The sequence below is a fragment of the Monodelphis domestica genome, chromosome 4, assembly GCF_027887165.1.
Source record: "Monodelphis domestica isolate mMonDom1 chromosome 4, mMonDom1.pri, whole genome shotgun sequence".
NCBI lineage: Eukaryota > Metazoa > Chordata > Mammalia > Didelphimorphia > Didelphidae > Monodelphis > Monodelphis domestica.
In genome coordinates this window covers 42,918,151-42,941,549 of record NC_077230.1, presented here as the reverse complement: position 1 = coordinate 42,941,549, position 23,399 = coordinate 42,918,151, and the positions used below count along the sequence as shown (strand labels likewise).

General features: G+C 36.7%; 1 protein-coding gene across 2 annotated transcripts in view; it reads right to left on the bottom strand.

The window, feature by feature from the left end:
- Nucleotides 1-23,399, bottom strand: part of MBTPS2 (membrane bound transcription factor peptidase, site 2) — a 48,538-nt gene that overhangs the window by 6,391 nt on the left and 18,748 nt on the right. Inside the window, exons 8-11 of one of the 2 annotated variants that reach the window (XM_003341186.4) lie at nt 16,755-16,849; nt 14,486-14,681; nt 7,337-7,412; nt 317-5,895 (exon numbers count right to left, since the gene is read on the bottom strand). In XM_003341186.4, coding sequence (XP_003341234.1) covers nt 5,673-5,895; nt 7,337-7,412; nt 14,486-14,681; nt 16,755-16,849 — 590 coding nt within the window. In that variant the 3' untranslated portion in view covers nt 317-5,672. Of the gene's footprint in view, nt 1-316; nt 5,896-7,320; nt 7,413-14,485; nt 14,682-16,754; nt 16,850-23,399 lie in introns of those variants that run through there. The other variant, XM_016433383.2, reaches the window with a different exon arrangement.

Sequence of the window (23,399 nt, the reverse complement as noted above, 5' to 3'; positions counted from 1 at the left end):
ATAGTTGTAAAATGTTATTAGTACTGTGTCTAGCACACTGTAGGCACTTAATAAATACTTGTTTACTACTGTCATTCAAATAAATTATTTATGGTTCTCTTTAGAGTATTCTACCTATATCAGGGAAAACTTGATAGGGAAGGAAGTACCTCTTTTAAAATAAGTGTGAAGGGAACAAAAATGAAACTGAAGTAAAAAAAAACAAAATGAATATGATGTAAAAGCAAAAGGTATTAATGTAATAAAAAAAAAAGAAAAATGTTATATTCGATCTAGTCATGTGAATTAGGTAAAAACGACTTTGAAGACAAAGTAATTATTGCAAATGTTTCACAGTTTATTCTGGTGAACCAAATAAGCTCAGCAGAATGTTAAGTTTACAGAATAGGAGTCACAAAACAAAGGCATTTTCTCTGCTTTAACACTGAAGTCAGTCACACAATGGTGAAGCTGGGTAATTAGAGTTGCAGCTTCCTGGATCCATTTTTCTCTATCTCCACCCAAAGGAGTACAACCTATTGTACCATTAATGAAGTCAGAAATAGAGGCTTTCCTTTCATTGAATTCATTCACCATGCTCTGATAAAATTGTACAATGGATCATTCAAATGAGGGAAGCCTCAGAAGGAAAACAAACATTTTACATACATGGATTAAAATAGGTTTATTGTCTCTTAAAGAAAATGTAACCATAGAGCCCGTTTAATTTTGCCCATTATTTTGAAATGAAGAGCTTATCCAATTCAGCAGGAGGCCAACAGTCCAGTAGTGAAACAGACTCTCTACTTAACCCAAGCAAGATGAAATATAACACCAAGTACTAGAAATTCCATTTTGATTTCCCTTCTGGCCTAACTTTCATATACTAGAAAAGATCGCTTCCTTCTACTGTCTATCACAAACACAGACTCACACTTGAAAAGTGCTCAGGAATATAAAAGGGTTTGACTAAAAGAGAGAGGACAGAATCAGTTGTTACAAGATTAAGCAATTCAGGCACAAAACCCCAGCCAGTGGTCCCATTTACACAAAGTAAAATGATGGCTGTTCCTAATTGGTTTTGATACTTACAACTAACCTGGTTGTATGAAACATAATCAGCTATAAATCTTGGGTGGGAAAGTTTTTGAAAGAAAGATAAGAAATAGAGGCTTAAGATGATGATAAAATGCAAAACTAATAGTATAATATAGTTTCATATTTAATAAGACTAATTTAATAGTTTAATACTAAAACCTCTTTCCTCAGAACCCCTAAAAACGGAAAAGCTAAAAAGGACTTGTTTTATTTTTATGTGCAAAGAAAGTACTCTGCCAAGTCCGAAGGTTAAAGATGCAAACACAGACATAAAGGTAGTTACTGCAAAGGAACTGAATTTAGAACAGGAGCCAGTTTATACCAATAACTGAACTATCTGAAATGAACGATTGTTTTCAGTAGAAGTAGCTTGATTTTAGACAAAAATATGAAAGGATTATAGGCAATTAGGAGCACATTCAATCAGCGGGACAATTATTCTATATATAAAACTAGAAGGAAATTGGATCAAGCCGGCATGAACATGAAGTGTGGTTCCATGTTGTTATTTATTAACATCAGTTGACAGCAGTTAAGCTGTTTTCCCGTTAAGCTTAACTTCTTTTGTTGGGGAAGGAAGGAAAGACTGGATCTCCTTATTTTGCCCAGGCTGGAAATTCAGCAGTTGCTGAGAGGTTAATCTCACTAATGATCAGTATGGAAACTCTGAGCTGCTGTTTCTGACCTGAGCTGGTTAGACCCTGCTTAAGGCAGCCTGGTGGCCTCTTTCTCCCAAGGTCTAACCACTTTGGTACTAAATACTGCGCAGACATTTGATCATCCTTGGCCTTACTACAGTTTAGAATTCCCAAGCTTCCCCAGCAGCAGGCATCACCATGCTTGGATACAGAAAAGGATTCCCCGTACATTTAATACAGTATGGTCATAGGCTTTAAAAAAAAATACTTGTGCATTGTTTATATGTGGATATTTAATACATGCAATCTGATGACTATGTCTGAACCCAACAAATTGATGAGTAATATATTCCTGTAATTTTGATTTGGAATAAGGTTAAATTTAGTATGGTTTTCCAAACTGGGACACCTTTAGAGAAAAGAAATTCTTCATCTCTATGGAAAAAAGGAAAACTACAACTATGGCACCATAATTGTAACACTACAGAGTTGAAAATAGGATATCCTTGTTTAAATTAACTGGCACCACACAGACTATTCCCTTTATCTCTAAAAGAACCCATTTCCTTCAATAATACTAAGCAATTAAAAAATAGATTAAATTACAAAAGGAAGATAAGTTATATGAGAACTACAACTTATATGATTTTTCATGATGCTTATTCAATGGCACATTTTGCAATTTTAAACATGGAAGCATGTTGCCCTACTTCATAAATCCCTCTTTAATCACGGCCATCCTTCATGTACTGAGGATATTTCTACCCCCTATCATCCTTCACACATTTTGCTCGGGAATATCCAATAATATAATTTTGTACTACAGCTAAAGCAATGATGTCCTTCTAATTTTCTGTTTCTCAAAGTAGCATCAAGGAATGCTTTTGTTGGACCATGAATAATTGCCTCCTATGATTTAATTCTCAACAACTGTGAGGAGTAATCATCTTTGTATTAACCTAAAGAAACCTTATTTTATTTTATTTTTTAAAATAAAAACCCTTACCTTCTATCCTAGAATCAATACTGGGCATTGGTTCTAAAGCAGATGAGCAGTAAGGCCTAGGCAATGGGGGCTAAATGACTTGCCCAGTGTCACACAGCTAGGAAGTGTCTGATGTCACATTTGAACCCAGGACCTCCCATCTCTGGGCCTGATTCTCAATCCACTGAGCCACCTAGCTGCCCCCCAAGAAACCTTATTTTTCTAGTCCTCTGGTTTATCCAGAGTATTCTGACATAATCTCTTTCCTTGATTTTATGGCATCTTGGTGGTCTTGGAAAACTTTCCAACATTATTCTCTGTTGAAATAACAGTAATGCGGTTGTCTCACTAAAAGACAGACTTCTAGAACTCCGTAAAACATTGTACTTACCTATAATACCCACTTTAGCTAAGCCTTCTATACCTATGGGATTCTAGGAAGGACACAAGAGGCTGACCTCTGTTTACATAACTCTAACATGCTTGGTTTTGAATTGTATCAACCTCCTTAAAAGCGTTCTTTATTTGTTTCTTGGCCAAAAAAAAAAAAGTTTTTTTCCTTGGTCTCCTAAAAAGACCACTCTAGGATTCCTTAGGTTTGGTTTTCCTTTCCTGGATACTCTAAGCTGGGTGGTATATTTTTGAGCCAGAGTCCATCCTGGGATCCCCCCCAAGAAAGTAGAGAGCTGTAAATGTAAAGTGTTTTAGCATGTTCTTGGAAATGTCTCTAAGCTCAGAAATCACTATAAACAAAAGACACTGTTTGATATGCTTAGGATAGATCAACTAAGTGGTCCAATGCTGGAGTCCAGGACTTCCTTAGTTACTTGACATCACAGCTATATGAAATCCCAAGGGAATGAAGCAAAGATGGCACAAGACATTGGGCAGATGTGACCCAATGAAGGACAAGAAGGACAACCTAAAATGGGAAGGAAGGTAACTATATTCAAGGAGAGAATTAGAAATTAAGTGAAGAGCCTGCAGTTTTCAAGGGCTTCACATAAGCTGAACAGGACAAAGAAAGGATTCAAGAGATAAGAGAAACTTAACTAGCAAGTTGTCTTAAAAAAATTGGAACCCTTGTCCTCAGGAATGTTGTAGTAATTTAGGCAGCAGGAAAAAACTCAGGGAGATTCATTCTATACACATATTGTGAAAAATGGTCACACAGCTAGTGTTGAGGGGAGGGGTAGTTTTGAAGAATTCTTCCCAAGTTGTTAGTCCACCTCTTCTCTTCCTGAGAGAAGAGAGAATCCTCTGGTAAGGCGTAGTAGCTGTGAAGCCACTTTTCCCTGAATGACTCAGCTGAGCCATAATAAAATCATAAGACCCAGTTCCATCTAGCCTTTGACTTGTCTTTGACATCACACTCACGGATCTGTTTGTACTAGAATGGGATCTCATTCCTCTTCGTCTACCTTATCACTTATGTGCTTCCCCTAAAAGACAGCTCCTGTTGTATAACTGTAAAACCAGGGCTAGGACTAACTGCAGGAGAGCCAAAAATGCCTTTACGCTATGGCAGTGATGGCAAACTTATGGCACAGGTACTTGGGCGGAGCTACTCTCCTCTCCCTCTCCATCATGCCTGACAACATTTTTCCCCATCACCTGCCCCTCCTTGCAACAGCCCAATGGGAGAGCTTCCTCCCTTCCCTGTCTGGGGGTTGGGGGTGGGGCACAACACTTAGGCTCTAAAAGGTCTGCCATCATTGCTCTAGAGGAAAGTCAGACTGCAGCCAGTTTGCCAGGTATAGCATGTAAGGGTCCTGAAAGAATATGGTGCCCATTAATCAACCTTACCTGTACTATGATTTTAAAAAACACTTTCAGGGTAATATGATAGAATGTTACCCAAAGTAAGGGCCCTTGCCTAAAGCTCACAACTAAATGCAACATTAAGGCTTCTTTTTAAAAGTAAGACGACACCTTATCCAAGAATCAGCTGTTGTTACAAAGTGCTAAGAAATAAAACCCCTGTTGTAGTAGGTCCCAGCTTCTACCATTTTTACTCTCCAAATATATTTGGAGTCAAAGACAGGGCCTGAAAAATAATTTCTAGATTTTTATTTCTTTTTATGTCATCAATTTTATATATACATATACACAAACAAACAAAAACACATTCCTGAACAATTCAGGGTTATTTTTGAATGCTATATACGTAGATGTAAACAATTAATGTTTAATCAGAACAGAAACAGAACAGAAAGAAAAACATTTTTGGTCTGGATCTGTATTTGCATCAGTGTAGGGAATTTATAGTGAGGAAACTCCCTCTACTAATGTTAATCAATAACAATTCTTCAACTTAGAGACTTAGCACGTTGTATAAGTAGGACCCTAAGACACTGTCTTGTCTAGGGTGGCAGTTATGTGTCAGATTCAGGATTTGTACCCAAGTCTTCTTGTCTCAGCAGCTAGACCTCTCCATTACCCAAGCTTCCTTCCTCTTATGACAAATAATCCAGCACTAAATTAAAAACATTGAAGACCAAAGATGTTTTGATTCAGTTGTGACCAGCCTAGAAAATTCTTGTTTCCTTCAAAACCTGATTTAATTCACTTCCTTCAAAAAACTTCCAAACTCTTCAATTCTATTCATTCCCTCACTCTGAGGCAACATGCCACTTATTTAACAATAAATCTTTTTTTTAATAGACAACATTAAAGTTCAAATTAATGTATATGTTTAGTTGTCACAACTAGGCTGAAATCTTCTGAGATCAGAGATCAAGTCTATCTTATTTTTTTGTTTAGTGGTGTAACAAATGATATTGTGGAGATTCCCGAGGACAGGCCCCTAGATTTAGTAGGATCTCAATTAGTGGTGCTGTTTGGGAGAGTTTTAAGGAAGTTTTTATATTTCAAACCCAGAAAAGTTTTGTTTAACTGGCAACAAATGTCATGGATTTTTTTTTGCACATCATAACAACTCACAGATTTTGTGAAATGAGTCCAAATATATATTATCGAGCTGTCACCATCCAGAGTCCCAGGGTCACATTGGCAGCCAAAAGTATACTGCCAGCAAGCAAAATTAAAAATCCTAGCAAATCTCTGTTTTGCTTGTCTATAATCAGTGAACTAAGGGTAGCTTCAAGAAAAGAGTTTAACATCCACTGTCCATCTAAAGCAAAGCAGGGTACAGCATTGATGATAGCCAGTGCTCCTGAGAGTGAAATCAGGTATCTGGTTATAAGTAGTTAAGCAGAACAAACAATAAAGCTACTGACAAGGTGTATACATTGAAAACCATACTTTACAATTCAGGGACATTTTTCAACCCCACTGAAGGTTAAGACTATGTTGAATTTTCCCACTAAAAGCAAAATTACTCTTTTTCCCTAAACTTTTGCAAAACCCAAAACACTTTTATTTTGGGGGTCACTTTTTTGAAAGTCAAATGAACATATTTTTAAGTCTGATTAACTTAAAGAAAGAAGACAGCTTATATTTTCCTCTATCATTAGTGAGAATGATTCTGCTCTAATGATACAAAAAGGAGACAACTCTCAGAGGGAAAAGAAGTAGAAAATTTGACCTTGTATATGCTACAATAGGACAAATTAAAGCTTTTGTTTCTTGAACATTACTCACTGTAACTTCTTAGAGGCAGGCCAGCTGTAGGGGGTTATTCTTTCCTAAGACAACGGCAGCTACACATATAAAGATTACAGGATATGTGGCATAGTCCTTGGGAAATCTTTTGAATTAACCACTTTTTTTGGCCCTTTTCCATTTCTTTCTCTGTTAAACCATTAAATTAAGAAACATAGGAGAACACAAAACCAATACAAACTAACATACCTTTTAAAATATACATTTTAGTTACTATCTGCCTTATTAAAACTTAGTATTATATTCATTTTCCTCCTAATGTTTTTCATATATCAAGATGTTACTGATATGCCATGTGACTGTATTGATTTTTCATGGGATACAGAGGTAACATATAGATGCTGATCTGCTTATTCTCCCACCTGCTCCTCTTCAGAAGCATCCTCTCCCCTTTACAGCACCGATTAGACAAAGAGTTAACTGTGCCTGCAGATAGTCTGTAGCCATGACAAGAAGTCAACCAGATTAACTTGTCCAAATGGGGGCAGAAAGGATGTTTCTGACCTCATTAATAAGTCAGACACTATTCCCATCTGAGATGACCAGCCATAAGAGGAATAAGCTGAAAGGTTTCAGATTCACACATCAACTCTAATGAGACTTCTATACATTTCCTAGAATATCTCATCCCTTATTTTTCTCCCTAGCAATCTTGTTCCTTGTCTTATATTTGGCAAACTTTTAATGTCTCTCCAGTTTTAAAATGACCTCCTTCAGCATAGAGATTCTCATCAGGTCTTTAAGGATAAAAACGAACATTTACATAGCACTTAAATACCTCTGATCCTCGAGGGGAATGCATGTTATTTTGCCCACTTTACAGAAGTGAACAACTCCAGAAAAGTCATGTGACTTGCCCTACACCACAGGTTATCAGTGATACAATTGGGTCTCAAAGCTAATGAGTTACTGTCCCTAGGTTCTGCTGTCTAACTACTGTGTTCAGTCTCCAAGCAACACACTTTTCATACAAACCTTTTGCATAGAGTAACTTACACGTTTGAAAGGATACTTGAAAAATGTCTCTATAACCACAGGTAGATCGTTGCTTAGAAAGTTGAATCGTGGGATGAAACTGCTGAGGCTCACTAAAAAAAGAAAAGTGGTGATGATGAATATTTTTAATAAATCAACAGAGAGTACATATTCAATGATTTATACATTTATCTGAAACTGATTGGGACTCTTGAACCTCCACATCAGAGACTGCGCAGGAGAAACAAACCATCTCTTCGAGTCTACCTAGGAAAGTTGGGAGCTTCAAGGAAAACTGGGAAAAAGGAGAGAATTCCATTGTTTCTTGGGGGTCTTGCTTTGGATCAGTATACAGAAGTAGAACACAAAGTCTAATTCCCAATATACATTCCTATTTAAGGTGAGAAATGGGGTAAAGTTGAGTGTATTATGGATGTGATTATAAAGTAATTAAAAAACCCACAGATTGTTATCTCACTATGACATAACACTCAAATGAGTTTAAAATGGCCATGTTTGACCTTTGTTTTCCTTAAAAGGCTCAGTTCATTTTGAGGTTTAGTTCTCAACACTATTCTTCTTTAAACCCTTACCTTGGCCTGAGAATAAATTCTATGTATTGGTTCCAAGGCAGAAGAGTGAATGGTAAAGGCTAAGCAATGGTGGTTAAGGTTAAATGACTTAACCAGGGTCACATAGCTAGGAAGAATCTGAGACGAGATTCTACCTAGGACCTTTAGTGTCTGTCCTGGCTCTCAAACCACTGAACTTAACATTCTTCTTCTTCTTCTTCTTCTTCCTTTTATTTTTTTCGCCCTCACCTTCCATCTTAGAATCAATACTTGGTATTGGTTCCAAGGCAATGGGGGTTAACTTAACAGTATTCTTAAAGGACTATGCTATTCTTATATATATTCATCCTCTCTTACCCAACCTGGCTTCCATTTTCTGTATTTATCTTTAAAAAATTTAACCCAATTCAACAAGCATTTATTAAGCACGGTTAATACCCTGTACTAGGTGCCAGAGATTCAAAGACAAAATTAAAAATCTTTGCCCTCAAAGAGTTTATATTATATTAGAAAGAGGATACTACACTTATATAGACAAGTAAATACAAAGTGCTTTCAAGAGGGAGATGGACTTTGGGTAGATAGCATCAGTTAAGTTGATGAAAGAGTTAAACTTAAAGAAAGATAGGGATTCGAAGAGGAAATGATGTGAAGCAAATACATTCCAGGACTGCGAGAACAGAGATTGGAGATGACATGTTGATAATAGTTCTGGAATAACAACATAGATTAAATGAAGGAAGAGAAAATTTAGAACTCAAAAATTTAGAAAATGAATGTTTTAAAAAAATTTTTACATGTAATTGGGAAATATTTAAAGAAATAAATAGGGGGCAGCTGGGTGGCTCAGTGGATTCAGGGCCAGGCCTAGAGACAGCAGATCCTAGGTTCAAATCTGGCCTCAGACACTTCCTAGCTGTGTGACCCTGGGCAAGTTTCTTTACCATTACGTAGTATTGATTCTAAGATGGAAGGTAAGGGTTTAAAAGAAAAATAAGTAAAAATATACTTTTAAAAAGTCTATGTAATAGTATATGGTATGAGAAAATGAGAGACTGAACTAAAATGGTAGATATATGAGTAGAGAAGAGGATTTATTCATAAGATATTATACAAATGACAAACATACCCATCATTGGGATAAAGGAGAGTGAGGATTCAAAATAACACTGAGATTGTTGTAAACTTGAGTGAATGGAATAACAGCAGTACTCTGAAAAGTAATAGGAAAATCTGACAGAAGAGTGGCTTAAGAGTAAAGATAATGTATATAGATTATAACCCATCTGTGTGACTCATCTTGTGTGACTCTATTCCACAAAAAAAAAGGAAGAAAAGAAGGGAAAAGGAGGGAGAGGCAGGACTCTTTACTCACTGGTCTTTGCCCAGGGGGCCTTACTTAAGACAGTCACAAGGTGATCTGGAGGGCAGAGGTTGGGAATGTTCTGGGTGTGTGTGGGTAGAATTGTCTCTTTGGTATCTGCATGGCTGTTGCTGTGCATTCCTGAGTAATAGATTATACTGGCCCTAAAGAGCCCATGCTCAGCATAGGGTGAGGAGTTGGGAGCTTGAATAGTGAGGAAAGGATGAGCTGTGCTGGGACAAGTCCCATGATCTTGAAGAGAAGGGGATGAGAAGCATCTCACACTGACTGGTTGATTACAATCTCCATGGTACCAAGTCATGAGTCCTACCTTAGAGAGCACTGTTCTACAGAAGAAGAGGAAACTGGAGGAAGGATGAGTTTAAAGGAAATATAATGAATTACAAAATCAGATGTCAGAGTTGGAACAGACTTCCATGACTATCGAGTCCATCTTATATTTGAAAAGGAATTCTGCCTTTGCTATAAGACTCCCAAAGACAGGGAACCAGCTTCTAATAAGGTAGTTCTTCCATTTCAAGGTAACTCAAATTGTTAAGTGTTTTTTTCCTAACACTAAGCCTAAATCTACCATTACAATTTTCACTTGTTATTCCTGATTCTAGCAGTGGAGTCAAGCAGAATAAGTCTAATCATTCCTCCACATGACAGCCCTTTGAATATTTGTAGACACCTATCATGTCTCATCAATGTTATATTTTCTTCAGGTTAATATACCTGGTTCCTTCAACTAATATTCATTTTATGAACTCAAGACCTAATATCACTTGGTTGTCATCTTCTGAACACTCTTTAGCTCAATAATATCTTTCTTAAAATGTGGCATCCTAAACTGAAAACAGTACACCAGATGAGGTATGGCATGGACAGAGTATGGAAGGGTTATCATGTTATTTCTGCCAGATAGAACTCTCTTCATGCAGCCTCAAACTTCATTAGCTTTCTTCACCATCATATCACAGTGCAGATGCCTTTGGAACTTGTAGCTCACTAAAACCACTATTCATACTACTATACAATAATGCCTTCCCTGACTTACACTTAGGAAGTTGATTTTTTTTTAACCCAAATATAAGATTCAATAAGATGCCTATTGAATTACATCTAATTTGAGTCATCCCAATACTAGCTTGTCTAGCCTAACTTTTTGGATACCAATTGCCATTGTACTAGCTACCCCTCTGAGTACTTTTGGGAACTTTTGAGTCCATTTTGGATACGACAAGTCTGTGATGCTTTCAAAGGGACATATAGTTGGGGCTATCCAATGAGCAATTGGTGTTGCAGAAATGGGAGTTTGGGAGAGATATCAGGATTAGGCATATAGATGTGGGAATCATCTATGTAAAACTAATAAATTAGATGCTGGGGGCTGGTGAGATCACCAAAAATGTAGAGAGCCATAAGAAATAGGATCAGGAAGGAACTTTGGGGTTCCTCATGCTTAATGGATAATGAGCCAGCCAAGAAGACTGAGAAATAGTAGTGAGGAATAGAATCAAGAAAAGTCAGTATCACAGAATTTAATAAGGGAGGAGAGCAAGAGGGTGTTCAAAAGCTGCAGAGAAGCTGAGTTGAATGAAGTGTAAGAAAAGGCCACATGGATGTAGCAGCAGTCTGAATCACTGACAATTTTGGAGAAAATTTTTGTTGAGTAGTGGGTTCAGAATGCTGACTGAAAGGAGTTACGAATTCAACTAACAAATTAATTCCTTTAAAACACAGCTCTGAAATTGCTCATAACTTGATCTAGCAATGTCACTGGGGTTACCCTAAGGAAGTCAGACAGAACCAGAAGTTGAATATATGCTATTCTTTTTGGTTCTAAGGAACTAGAAACAAGGTAGATGACAAAGGGAAAAAGCTAAAAACACAAAACCTAACATAGTATTTGAATATTATTGTATAGCAAAAATGCCAAATATGAGGGAATCAAAGAAACATGGGAAAATAGAGAAAATAGTGCTGAGTGAAAAAAGCATAACCAAAAGACGAATAAATACAAGGGTTACAATACTGTAAATGAAAGATCATTCTAAAAAAGCAAGGCTAAGAAATTGGAAAACCAGTAACAGAGGGAAAAAAAAGAAAAACATCTTTCCTCATAGTAGACAGGGAGGAGACCACCAAGTCAGAATGGTACATACAAACAGGGTCACCATAACTGGCTTCTTTCCTGAGAGAGGATTTGATCTGGATAGGAGATTTTTCTTCCAGAAACTATTGTGAGGTAAAGACAAAAGGCATTAATAGAACATACTAGCTAAATAATTAGTAAATAAAATTAAATATTAAATAAACAAACCACAGCTCTGATCATGCTACATTAGAGAAATAAATGCAAGAAAATATAGGCCTGCCTTAGAGCTCATCTAAGAGTATTTAATGCTGGAAGTTACAGAATTTTCTTAGAGGACTACAGTAGAAAGAAAAACAGATCAAATGGCTTGGGTTCAAATCCTGACTCTGTCACTTCTAATGTGACCTTGAAGAAGTCATTTAACTCTCTGGGTCTCATTTTCCTCATCTGTAAAATATGGAATTGGATTAAACAATTTCTAAGATATTTCTGGGCAGATAGGGGGTGCAGTAAATGTAGTGCTGGGCAAGACTCATCCATCTTCCTGAGTTCAAATTTAACCTCAGACACTTCCTAGCTATGTGACCCTGGGCAAGTTACTTAATCCTGTTTGCCTTACTTTCCTCATCTATAAAATGTGCTGGAGAAGGAAACGGTAAACTAATTTAATATTTTTGCAAAGAAAATCCCAAATACGATCATGAAGAGTCAGACACATCTGAACTGATAACAACCTTCTAGTTCTAAAGCTATGTACTCCTATGACAGTGAAATAAGGAAATGCACATAAGTACAAATTCATATCTTTAAGCCCAAGTTATAGGCTACATTCCTTATATATCCTCATGGGTCTCTTTAGACAGCTCTCCCTTTTTCTCTACCTCAGAATGGTTTTTCTTTGTGCCTTCAGAATTTTAATCTTAAAAGTTTTCCATCCTTAGTTACTCTAACTTGTCTCCATGACTTTGCAAAAGCTCTCTTAGCTTAGTAAAGCAATCCTTTCAGACCACTGACTCTTAAAATCATGAAGCTCATCCAGAAACTACTGTTTTTCACCTTCAAAATTCCCTGTATTTATTTTGTATATATTTCTTTTGAGACAAAAATTGATTCATGTTATAAGACATGTCTCTCCCCATTAGATTGCAAGCTCCATGCAATATGGAACCATGACCATACAGCCATAAACTATGTGTATCCTTTGATCCAGGAATATCACTACTGGGTCTGCATCCCAAAGAGGTCAGAGATAAAGGAAAAGGATCTACCTGTATTAAAATATTTTTAGCAGCTCTTTCTGTAGTGGCTAAGAATTGGAAACTGAGATGTCCATCAAATTGGGGAATGGCTGATCAAATTGTGATATATGTTGTCATGGAATATTATTCCACCACAAGAAATGACAAACAAGATAGGATGAGTTCAGTAAAACTTCAAAAGATTTATATGAACTGATACAAAGAGAAGTGAGCAGAACCAAGAGAACAGTGTATACAGTACCAGAAATAATGCAAGATGATCAACTCTGAAGGACTAGACTATTCTCAGCAAATAAATAAATAAATCAGAGGTTCCAAGGCAACTCCAAGAGACTCATTGTAAAAAAAAAATAAAATGCTATACACACCTAAAGAAGGAACCATTGGAGTCTGATGACAGATCAAAGCATGCCATCTTTCACTCTATTTACTTCATGAGACTTTTTTTTAAACCCTTACCTTCAGTCTTAGAATCAATACTAAATATTGGCTCCAAGACAGAAGAGTGGTATAATATTTAAAATTATGAGGCTGTTTATAGCTTAAGAACTTTATTAAATCAAAGTAGTATTAGTAGTAAAGAGAGGGAAAAGTAGGAGAGAGGTACTTAGCTTTCTAATCAATTGGCCACCATAATGGGCCTATAGCTAAACTCCCATAAGAGTCCCCTCAGCTCCTCTACACACACAGACCAAAGATCTCGACTTCCTGCCAAGTCTCCCCTTTATAAGCTGTTTTCTCCACCCAATCACTCTCACATCTCAGGAACCAACCACAGTTTCTTCATTTGCCTGGGTCGTCCCAGGGGCAGTGTCTGTGGAATAAGTTTTCTGTCTCGTTGGCTCCTTGGTTCTTTAACTTCCTCTCTCTGAGGGCTTATCTTTACCTGAATTTACTCAGTGGGATTTGACCTCGAGGTCACTGAGAGATAATGTTAAAAAAAATTTGTTTCTGACAGTGGTAAGGGCTAGGCAATGAGAGTTAAGTGATCTGCCCAGGGTCACACAGATTGGAAGAATCTGAGATTGGATGTGAACCCAGGATCTCCTGTCTCTAGGACTGGCTCTCAATCCACTGAGCCATCTAGCTGCTACACCTTTGTAAGTTTTTATAGTGTGTGTGATGTGTCTTCTGTCACGGCATAAGGAATGAAGAAATATATATTACATAAGAGCAATGATGTAACCTACATCATACTATTTACTGACTTGGAAGGGGAAGAGGGAGGGAAAGAGGGAGAGAATCTGAACTGCAAAATGTCAGAAGACAATGACCAAAAATTGTTTCTACATGAATTTGAAAAAAAGTGCTATCTCCATGAAAAAGAGACTGTTTTTTCCCTACTGACAGTGTCACCACGGTCTATGTACTAATTTCTTAAGTGACTCTGAGAGGTGGAATTAGAGAGCTAGTGGCTGTTCCACACTGCCAAATAATACAAAAGACTCCATGTTTTGAAACAGGCATACAGAAGAGGTATGGCTGGTGGGAAAAGGAAGATTCCCCCCCCCCCCCCTCTACTACTATATATTGTCCAGGGATCCAGGGGACAATGGTCAGACAGTTATTCTTTTAAGAGCACTTTTTCAGATACTTCCTAGCTGGGTGACCCTGGGCAAGTCACTTGACCCCCATAGCCTAACTCTTACTGCTCTCTGCCTTGGAACCAGTACATAGTATTGATTCTAAGATAGAAGGTAAGGGTTTAAAAAATAAATAAAAAAAAAAGAACACCTTTGGTTTGTCTCTTAGATTTGACTTGCTTTGAGCACATTCTGAGAGCAGCTTCTGAAAAAAATTGTTTACTTTAGAATAAAATCAGGGAAAGGGTTTTCAAAGATTATGTAGTACCTGAGGGATTCTTTGAGGTTCTAGAATAATAGTTACTAACCTGTGTATTGAAGGTGCAGTGGATGTCCTACGAACAGCATATCAATTTGAGGTTGGTGTTTCACTCTTATTAATCGAGTTTGATTTTCCAAAGACGGTATTACACAAAAACTTGAAAGTAAGTCATTTTGACAATCTGCATTACTTCTACACACTTGATTGGTTTCAATTGTTTTCCGGGCTGGCAGACAGGCATACTAGAAATAAATTTTTAATTAGTCATAAAAACAAAAGCATTAGATCATAGGTGTGAGTCATAACCAGACCAATTATGTCTCCTTATAAAAACAAGTGTGATTTATTTTCAGGAAAAATACAGTAAGTGCATTTTTTTATACATGATGATATAGTATAACTTTTGTTTTGATTCTTATAAACTTTTTTCGTGTCATGGACCCCTTTGTAAGTCTGGTAAAGCCATGGATCCTTTCTTAGAATAACTTAAAAAAAAAAAAAACACCTTACAATTGAAGGAAAGATTAAATTTCTATACAAGTTTAACAAAAATAAAGATGTAATTTTTTTTCTCTATCCAAGTTCACAGACAACAGCTATATAAGTACTCCTTGGAGATCTGTGGATCTCCAGGTGAAGAATGCCTGCTTTTAAGGATTTTTTATTTCATAAGTCTGGGTAATTTTTCAGATTTTATATTCTTTATCTTTCATGGAGGCTCTACACAACATATAGGAAAGCCTTCTGGTTCTTTTAGTACCTTGGAGATATAATTATATCACTCACTGTCTTTTATTCTTCATATCTGATTAATCCATCTACATTGCCCCACCATGATAGTGCTTTTTATATCATAATTGTTTTAATTTATATGCTTCAGATACTGTAAGAGAAACATATTTCACATAAATAAAATTCTACCATTATTTACCTAATTATGGGGATTGCCCTAAGTTAAGAGATTGTCACTGTGAGCAAGCAGTTCCTCCCTTCTTGGCCTCAATTTAGCTATCTGTCAAATGAGAAGGTTAAACAAAGGGAATGCAGTTCTGAAGATCTGACTCAAGACAGCAAAGAGTTTGGCCTATACAGAAATCATTAGAGTAAAATAAGTGCCTACTCAATGTTTCCCTTGAACTGCTCCTTAATGCCACCCAGAGATATGAAAGAGATTATAGGAATGCAGGAAACCGTCCCTTAATATTTGGTTCTAACTTTATTTCATTCTTTCCCACTATAAACAATTCAAGAATAATAACTACTAAATCATGCTGTAATTTGCCTGAGGGGAGGAGATGGAAACATTGGACCCTCATCTTTCTTTACCTTTTTAGATTTATTTTATGCGACATAGTATACTTTACACAGGAATACATTTTTTCAAATAGGGGGCCAGGAAACTGGAAGAATATGCTTATTTCTGACCACCATCAGTCACCTGAGTCACCTGTTGTCTTTTGGTACTCTGATATCTACAGTCACTAGGATCATGCCCTAGTTCCAGATCTGTTTGGCTTCTTTATTCAGGTCATTTAAGCTGCAGTGGAGTCAAATAGAAACATAGGCCTTTAAACTATACCTAAGGATCCCTGTGGGCTGTATATTGTCTTAGAAAATCATATATTAACATAATCTATGTTTTACTATATTTTTAATTTATTTTGTTAAATAATTACATTTTAATTTGGTTCCAGTCCATTTGGGAAACCTCTGCTCTAAGGCACTGGGATCTGTTAACATTAAAGCCTCAAAAAGCCAAAGGCATTTGTGCATTCCATCATCAGTTGGGGCAAACTGCATAGCACAAACAGCTTTCTGGGATACTTGGACTTCAAAATTAATATCACATTATCAGCAGTGAATTCATCAATACTAATTTAAAGAAAAAACTGCTTTTAGACAATAGAAATTAAATGAATACAATGAAGATAGAGTCTGACCAATTTTTCCAAATTCAATACTAGTTTGAACCTTTTTATGTGGAGGTCAGAGAATTCCCCAAGGGGATACTTTTGAAAAAAAGTAGGGACTGTAAAATGGACTAAATAAATAATTTCTATATTTCAAAAAGATGGACAAGATGATTTCCCAAGGCTCTTACAGTTTTAACATTTGGACAAATTATAAGGAGCCAGGATCACCTGCATCCATCAATGGAGCATGAGATATTATTTTTATAGGGGAGTACATGTTTTAGTAATTATACCTTTCATTAGTTTTTTCCATGTCATAGACATTATTATAGGTATTCAGTTTTTGTTTTCACTAGTTGTTTTTGATAGATATTTATGAATCTCACTTCAGGAGATACTTACCAAATGAGTGTTCACATTATTGTTGTAGGAAAAGCAGATATCTGTGAGGCTATTGTTGCTACAACATTCAACTGTCCCATCAAGCCTTTTGTACACTAGAGAGAGATATAATAAATTATGTGAAAACATTTATAAAAAGTTATTTATCGTCAATGTAAAAAAAATGAAATAGAAAAATGACTTCTTGAATAGCATTGCTGTGTCAAAATTTATACTTCATAGTATATGTCTATTTTTCTAATCAGCAAACAGAATTAATACCCAGGGTTTGGTTTATTTGTAGAAATTCAAATATACCCTAAAGTCTCAGCTTACTTTCCCAATCATTCCCAGTCGATTCATATTAATGTCTTTATTAAATGTTTATGTGCCCAATAGTTCAATGTGCTTCATCCATCCAAATTTTCTCCAGGAAGTCTCATTCTTGTGTTAAATTCAGAACACAGTAGAAGACAATTGTTATATTTGATCCTAGAAGTGAACAAAGGGTAGTTGCATAGAGGCAGATTTAGGTTTGATGTCAAGAAAAACTTTGTAACAGCACTATCCAATGTGCTAACAGCTGCTGCCCTAGGAAGCAGCGGGAGGCCTCTAACTAGTGATCTTCAAGCAAAGGATGGATGACGAGTTGCTAGATTTGTTAGAAAGAGGATTCTTGTTTAGGTCCACATTGGATTAAATGGGTTCTGAGGTTTCTCCCAATTCTGAGATCCTGTGAAGTTTGTCACTGTAAATCCATTCAGCTCAGGAACTTTCTCAAAAGGGAGTACCTGGTTTAAACTGGGCTGACTGCTATGTATGTAGAAGGCCTTAGTTACCATTTTTAGAAGGCAAAGCTGATGGGGAGATTGTTTTTCTCCATGGATATTAATTTTTTTTTTTTGTAGAATACAAGTAGACATCACTTTTGGTTGGGGCAGAATAAAGAAGCCAGCTTACTGGTCCATGTGGAGAGAGGTCCATGGGGTCCTCCATGGTTCCTGATCTTCTTTACTGGCTTAAATGTTTAAAATCTCAAATATATTAGATATCAGGGACTGATTAGAACTTCTGGTTTAACTAAAAATTAATATATTCAAGCTGATAAGACTACATTTCAAGAACAAAGTTATGTTTTTCATAAACATAATTCTTAAGATTGTGCTACAGGTCTACTGGTCTAAAATGTTATATAATATAAGAATTTCTTCAATATCAGTAGCAAATGCTTTATTTCAACAGTTTTTGACACAGGATGAAATAAACTTTCCTAGTTTGCTCAGTTATGATATTTACAATCCCTATAACCTTTTCTTAAATTGAATTTTATTTTTTTCAATTACATGTAGAAACAATTTTTGACAATTGTTTTCTGACATTTTGTGATTCAGATTCTCTCTCTCCCCTTCTCCCCAAAAACCCCTTTAACCTTTGATCTTCATTTTCTCATGAGGTGCTTTGAAGATGATTCTAAAAGTCCTTTCAAGCTCTTTTATGTATACTATATGTTAAGGGATAGGTGATGCCGTGGATAGAGTGCTAAGCCTGAGTCATAAAGACTTATCCTTACGAGCTGAAATATGGTCTTAGATGCTAACTAGGCAAATAATTCAAGAAAACTCTAAAATGGGGTTACAAAGAGTCAGATATGAGTGCACAGTAACAATAGCATATATGAACTTGTCTCCCCCATTACATAAGCTTCTTTTAGGTCCGTTAGGTGGCAGAGTGGATAGAGTGCTGGGCCTAGAGTCAAGAAGATTCCTCTTTCTGAGTTCAAATCCAGCTTCAGTTGTGTGATTCTGAGAAAGTCACTTAATCTTATTTGCCTCAGTTTTCTTATCTGTAAAATGAGCTGGAAAAGGAAATGGCCAAGAAAACCCCAAAAGGGGTCACAGAAATTCAGACATAACTGAAAAAAGACTAAACAACAACAAAATAGATGTTAATAAATGATATGCAAATGATATATATGTAAAAGAGCTAGAAAATATTATGTATGATATTAGTAAATGATATATGATTACATAAAATGACTAGATGGGATCTTCAAAATAATTTAATTCAAGAAAATGAGGTCCAAGGTCACAGAGGTATTAAATGTCAGATCAGGGTACAGTACAGGAGTTAAAATATTCATGCCAAGGGGCAGCTGAGTGGCTCAGTGGATTGAGTCAGTCCTAGAGATGGGAGGTGCTAGGTTCAATTCTGGCCTCAGACACTTCTCAGCTGTGTGACCCTGGGCAAGTCACTTAACCCCCTTTGCCTACCCTTACCACTCTTCTGCCTTGGAACCAATTGGTTCCAAGACAGAAGGTAAGGGTTAAAAAAAATATTCATGCCAAGAACTGCTAATATAAAGCACCTATCAATGATACCAAAGAAAGTCTTGAATATCTTATATCTAGATAGCTATCTATCTTGGATTTTTATGTTGACAGGAAGGCTACACTCAACATTTATAAAAACAGATACCTTTGTTGTTGAATACGTAGTCTTATTAACCTGAATTAATAATATTTTAATTAAGCCAGGAATTCAAATGGTCTAAGTCCTTTTGATCTCATCAGAAAGTAGACATGCACATACACTTGTATATTTGTGCAGACACACTCAAACACACTTTTAAATAGATCAGTATGGGGAGACATTTTTCCAGCCTTCCCTATCTACATGGATTAGCTATTTTTCTATAGTAAAAACAAAGTACAAAATAGAAGTAATTATTGGGATAATTCAGTTAAGTCATTTCAGATTTTCAAAGTATGTCAATAGCTGCAAATTTCTACTTTGTTTTGACTATTAAGACTTGGTTGTTTTTTATTCCTATCTAGAAAAGTTAAGCACTTATAAATGCTTAAATACCTCAAGGACGAATGATATTATTATTATGGATTTTAAGACTAAAAAAAGGGGGGAAAATGTCTAACCTTCTGGTCACCAAACCTCTGAAATGAAGTAATCTAGTTGTCAGACTAAAGGCCTAGAGTCCATCCTAGGGTTGTACTCAAAGCCATTCTAGCTTGAGAAGGTCCACCAGAGTATCTACCATGCTAGAATAATCATGAGGAACTTTACATACTAAAATGAAATAAAGTTTTCAAGTAGGACTATAATAGAAGTTGTTGACACTCACCCATTTGAAATTCTTATTACAAATTCCTAAATATCTACTGGCATAGACATCTCTAGTATATACCATGCCCACAATTACTTGTCTTATTTTATCTACTATTCAATCATCAAGTACCAATCAATTATCAAGAATTTATTAAATAGCTACTATTTCCCAGGCTCTGTGGAATGCTGAAGATATAATGCAAAAATGCAACAGTTTATGAGCTCCAGGAATATGCATTCTAGTGAGGGAGAGAATTTGTACAAATACATGTATACAGAATAAAGACAAGTTCAAGTAGGGAGAGAGGGAACTTGCAGTTGGAGTGATCGAGAGGCTTTGTGTAGTAGGTAGTACTTGAGAAGAGTCCTGAAGGAAATAAGGAGTTCTGAAGGATGGTGGTGAGAAGGGAAATCATTCTAGGCATGGGGAATGATCAGTGCAAAGGCACTGAAACAGAAGATAGGAGTTCTGTATGTGAGAAAGAACAAGAAAGTTAGTCTGGCTAAACTGGAGAGTACAGGAAAGGAAGTAATATATAATGAGGATAGAAAAGTAAAATGGGGACAGGCTGTGATAGGTTTTAAAATCCTGAAGAGTTTATCATTCATCCTAGAGACAATAAGGATCTGGTAAAGTTTATAAGGTATTATCAGACCTATGCTTAAAACTTAAATAAATTTTACAGTTTTTAATAATGACTGGCAATTTTAACTCTGTCATATGGCATCTTTTTACCAATTACACGACTGAAAATACTGAGTATGACTATGTGGCCTCTCTACATTATTTTCGTTTAAAACACAAAAATATCTATCTTCTACTAAATATTAGTGCTAGATTGGGAATTATGAATAAGATTGACTTTAAAATTTGGATCTTTTGGTTGACAGGATGAAGACCAATTTATCTAGCTAAAGCTACTGATCCTTAATTTTAAATCTCTAAAATTGGGGTGCATGATATATGGTCATTGTATGCTTTAGCTAATATCACATCATTCTCCTAAGAAAGTTTAGAGACTAAGCTTCTTGAGGACAGGGACTGCTTCTTTTTTTGTCTATGCATTCCATACATATAGCAGTTTCTTGTACACTGTAGGTGCTTAGTAAGTACTTATTGAAACTAATGGAAAGGTAAATCTAATTCTGGCCCAGAAGGCAAAAATTAGAATGGGACTGAGAGGAGCCATTGAGTTATTCTTTCATTTATTTTGGACTTCCAGTCAAGATGACAGCTTAGAGAAAGCTAAAGTTCAGAGCTCCAGAAACCCTTCCTTACTGATCTCAAACTGAATGCTCCTAGGGCACCGAAATTCAAAACAAACAACAGAATAGACCCCGGGAACACTCCTCCTGGACCTGGATCAAAAGGTACAGCCCCCCAAAAGTCAGAACCCGAGATCACTCGGATCTAAGGGGTAGGCAAAAGGAAGGTCCCAGGACCCATCCCCCCAACCCAGAGCTCTGAATCCCAGGCAGCAGCAGGATCCTCAGTGCAGGCAAAAGGGCCTCGGGAGCCGGCTATTCTGAAGGATGCACCCTGAAAACAACCTGAGCCAGTCGCTGGGGCACCCAGACAGCAGGGAAACAGAGAGAGACAGGGGAGCCTGTAGTCCCCTGACCAGATCCTTCCATCTGAGTCTCACCTAAGGTCCCTGCCTCAGGGCATACTCAGTCTGAGGTTAATCCTATCACCAGCCCTCAGAGCTCAGGGAAGCCACAGCCCCTCCCCCTCAGAGTGCAGGTTCCTCTGGCCAGCAAAGGCATTGAAATACATCTGAGAGTGTCAAGCCAGGTGCAGAGCATAGAAGTAAGGCAACAGAGAAGCATCAGGAGGGAACTGAGGAGGGTAGTAACACTGAAACACCAAAACACCAGCAATTCCGGGCTTCCTGGGGAAGACAGACAATTTGCCTGGGGATAAAGCCACTGAACACCAGACAGATAACAGAAGAGCCAGCCCCCCTCACTCAGATAGAGATGGCAAACAGCACAGAAGCAAAAAAGCCTCAAAACAACAAGAAAAACAAGAAGGGGGCAACTTTGGACACATTTTATGGAGCAAAAATACAAAAAACAGAGGAGATAGAAGAGAAAACACAAGCAAATGCACTGAAACCTTCCAAAGGAAATGGAAACTCTCCACAAACTTTTGAAGAATTTGAATCAAAAATGATCAAAAAGTTGGAAGCCTTCTGGCAGGAAAAGTGGGAATTAATGCAAAAGAATTTCACGAAACTACAAAACCGGTCTGACCAAACTGAAAAGGAAAACCAGGCTTTAAAGGTCAGAATTAGGCAACTGGAAGACAATGAGCAGGTAAAAGAGCAAGAATCAATAAAGCAAAGCCAAAAGATCAAGAAATTAGAAGAGAACATAAAATATCTTATTGACAAGGTGACAGACTTGGAAAATAGAGGAAGAAGAGACAATTTAAGAATAATTGGACTACCAGAAAATCCAGAAATAAACAGCAAACTCTTTCATTTATTTTGACTCTGGTAGGTCATAATTGAATCTGGGCTGTCTCCCTTGAAAAACAAAACTATTCAGGTCCAGAATTCTACTCTAGGGCAAGGTTCAATATTCTTGGTTCAAATATTCTGTTGGGTCTATATTGATGTAGTATGGAGGAGGGAGCTCCAAGTTGTTTGTGACTGATTCTTTTGTGATGACTTAGTCCAGACAGGACTGAAGAAAATAAGTACTAATCTATATAGTTCAGGACCACTTTCTAAAAATAACAGTAACCGAGCCTTATTCTACCACAGGAATATATAACAAGATCTCCAAGGAACAAAAATAATAGGCATTTTGTAAACTACAAAAGAAATGCAGAAGAAAAGAGATATAAAGGCAAGCCAGTGTTAGCTGAAGTATGCTCAGATCCATGTGAGATGGCCTAATAATGCTTACAGATAAGTCATTTGAGATCTCTAAAAGCAAAATCTTTTAGTATAAATCAAACTATACATTATTATATAAATTAAATCAAGTATCTATAAACCTGGGATTGACATTATTGAACCTTTCCTACTCCCAATGACTATTTTATTATTCACCAAGACACTCTCTAGATTCCATGATGGAGAAAGCTTGGGTATAGGAACAACCTAGTATTCTCATGAGGCAAAGGTGCAAGGGTCCAAGGAGTTTTAGTTTTATTAGTCTCTATAGTCAGGTTAAGGATGGTTCTTGTTACATTACTTCCTTTTGCAAAGATTAAGTTGGACAATATAATAGTCCTATCCCATTTTTCTAAGGGCATATGCCAAGGGTGCCCTCACCTCCTTTAGATGGGGATTAAGGTTGTCCAAGTGGGATACATGATATTTGACTCATAGCTTCATTTAGGGGTCTCAATTTTCTCCTTTAGTATTCAATCCCATTCTCCTTAAAATAGTAGGTTCCTCGAGGGCTGGATTTGTTGAATATGTTGCCTCTTAGCCAAGCCAATGCTTTTTAAAAAAGAAAAAAAGGAATTTAAGCTCCAAGAATATATGAAGGTGAACTACCTTCAAGGAAAAAACCCCTGAATCAACTAAG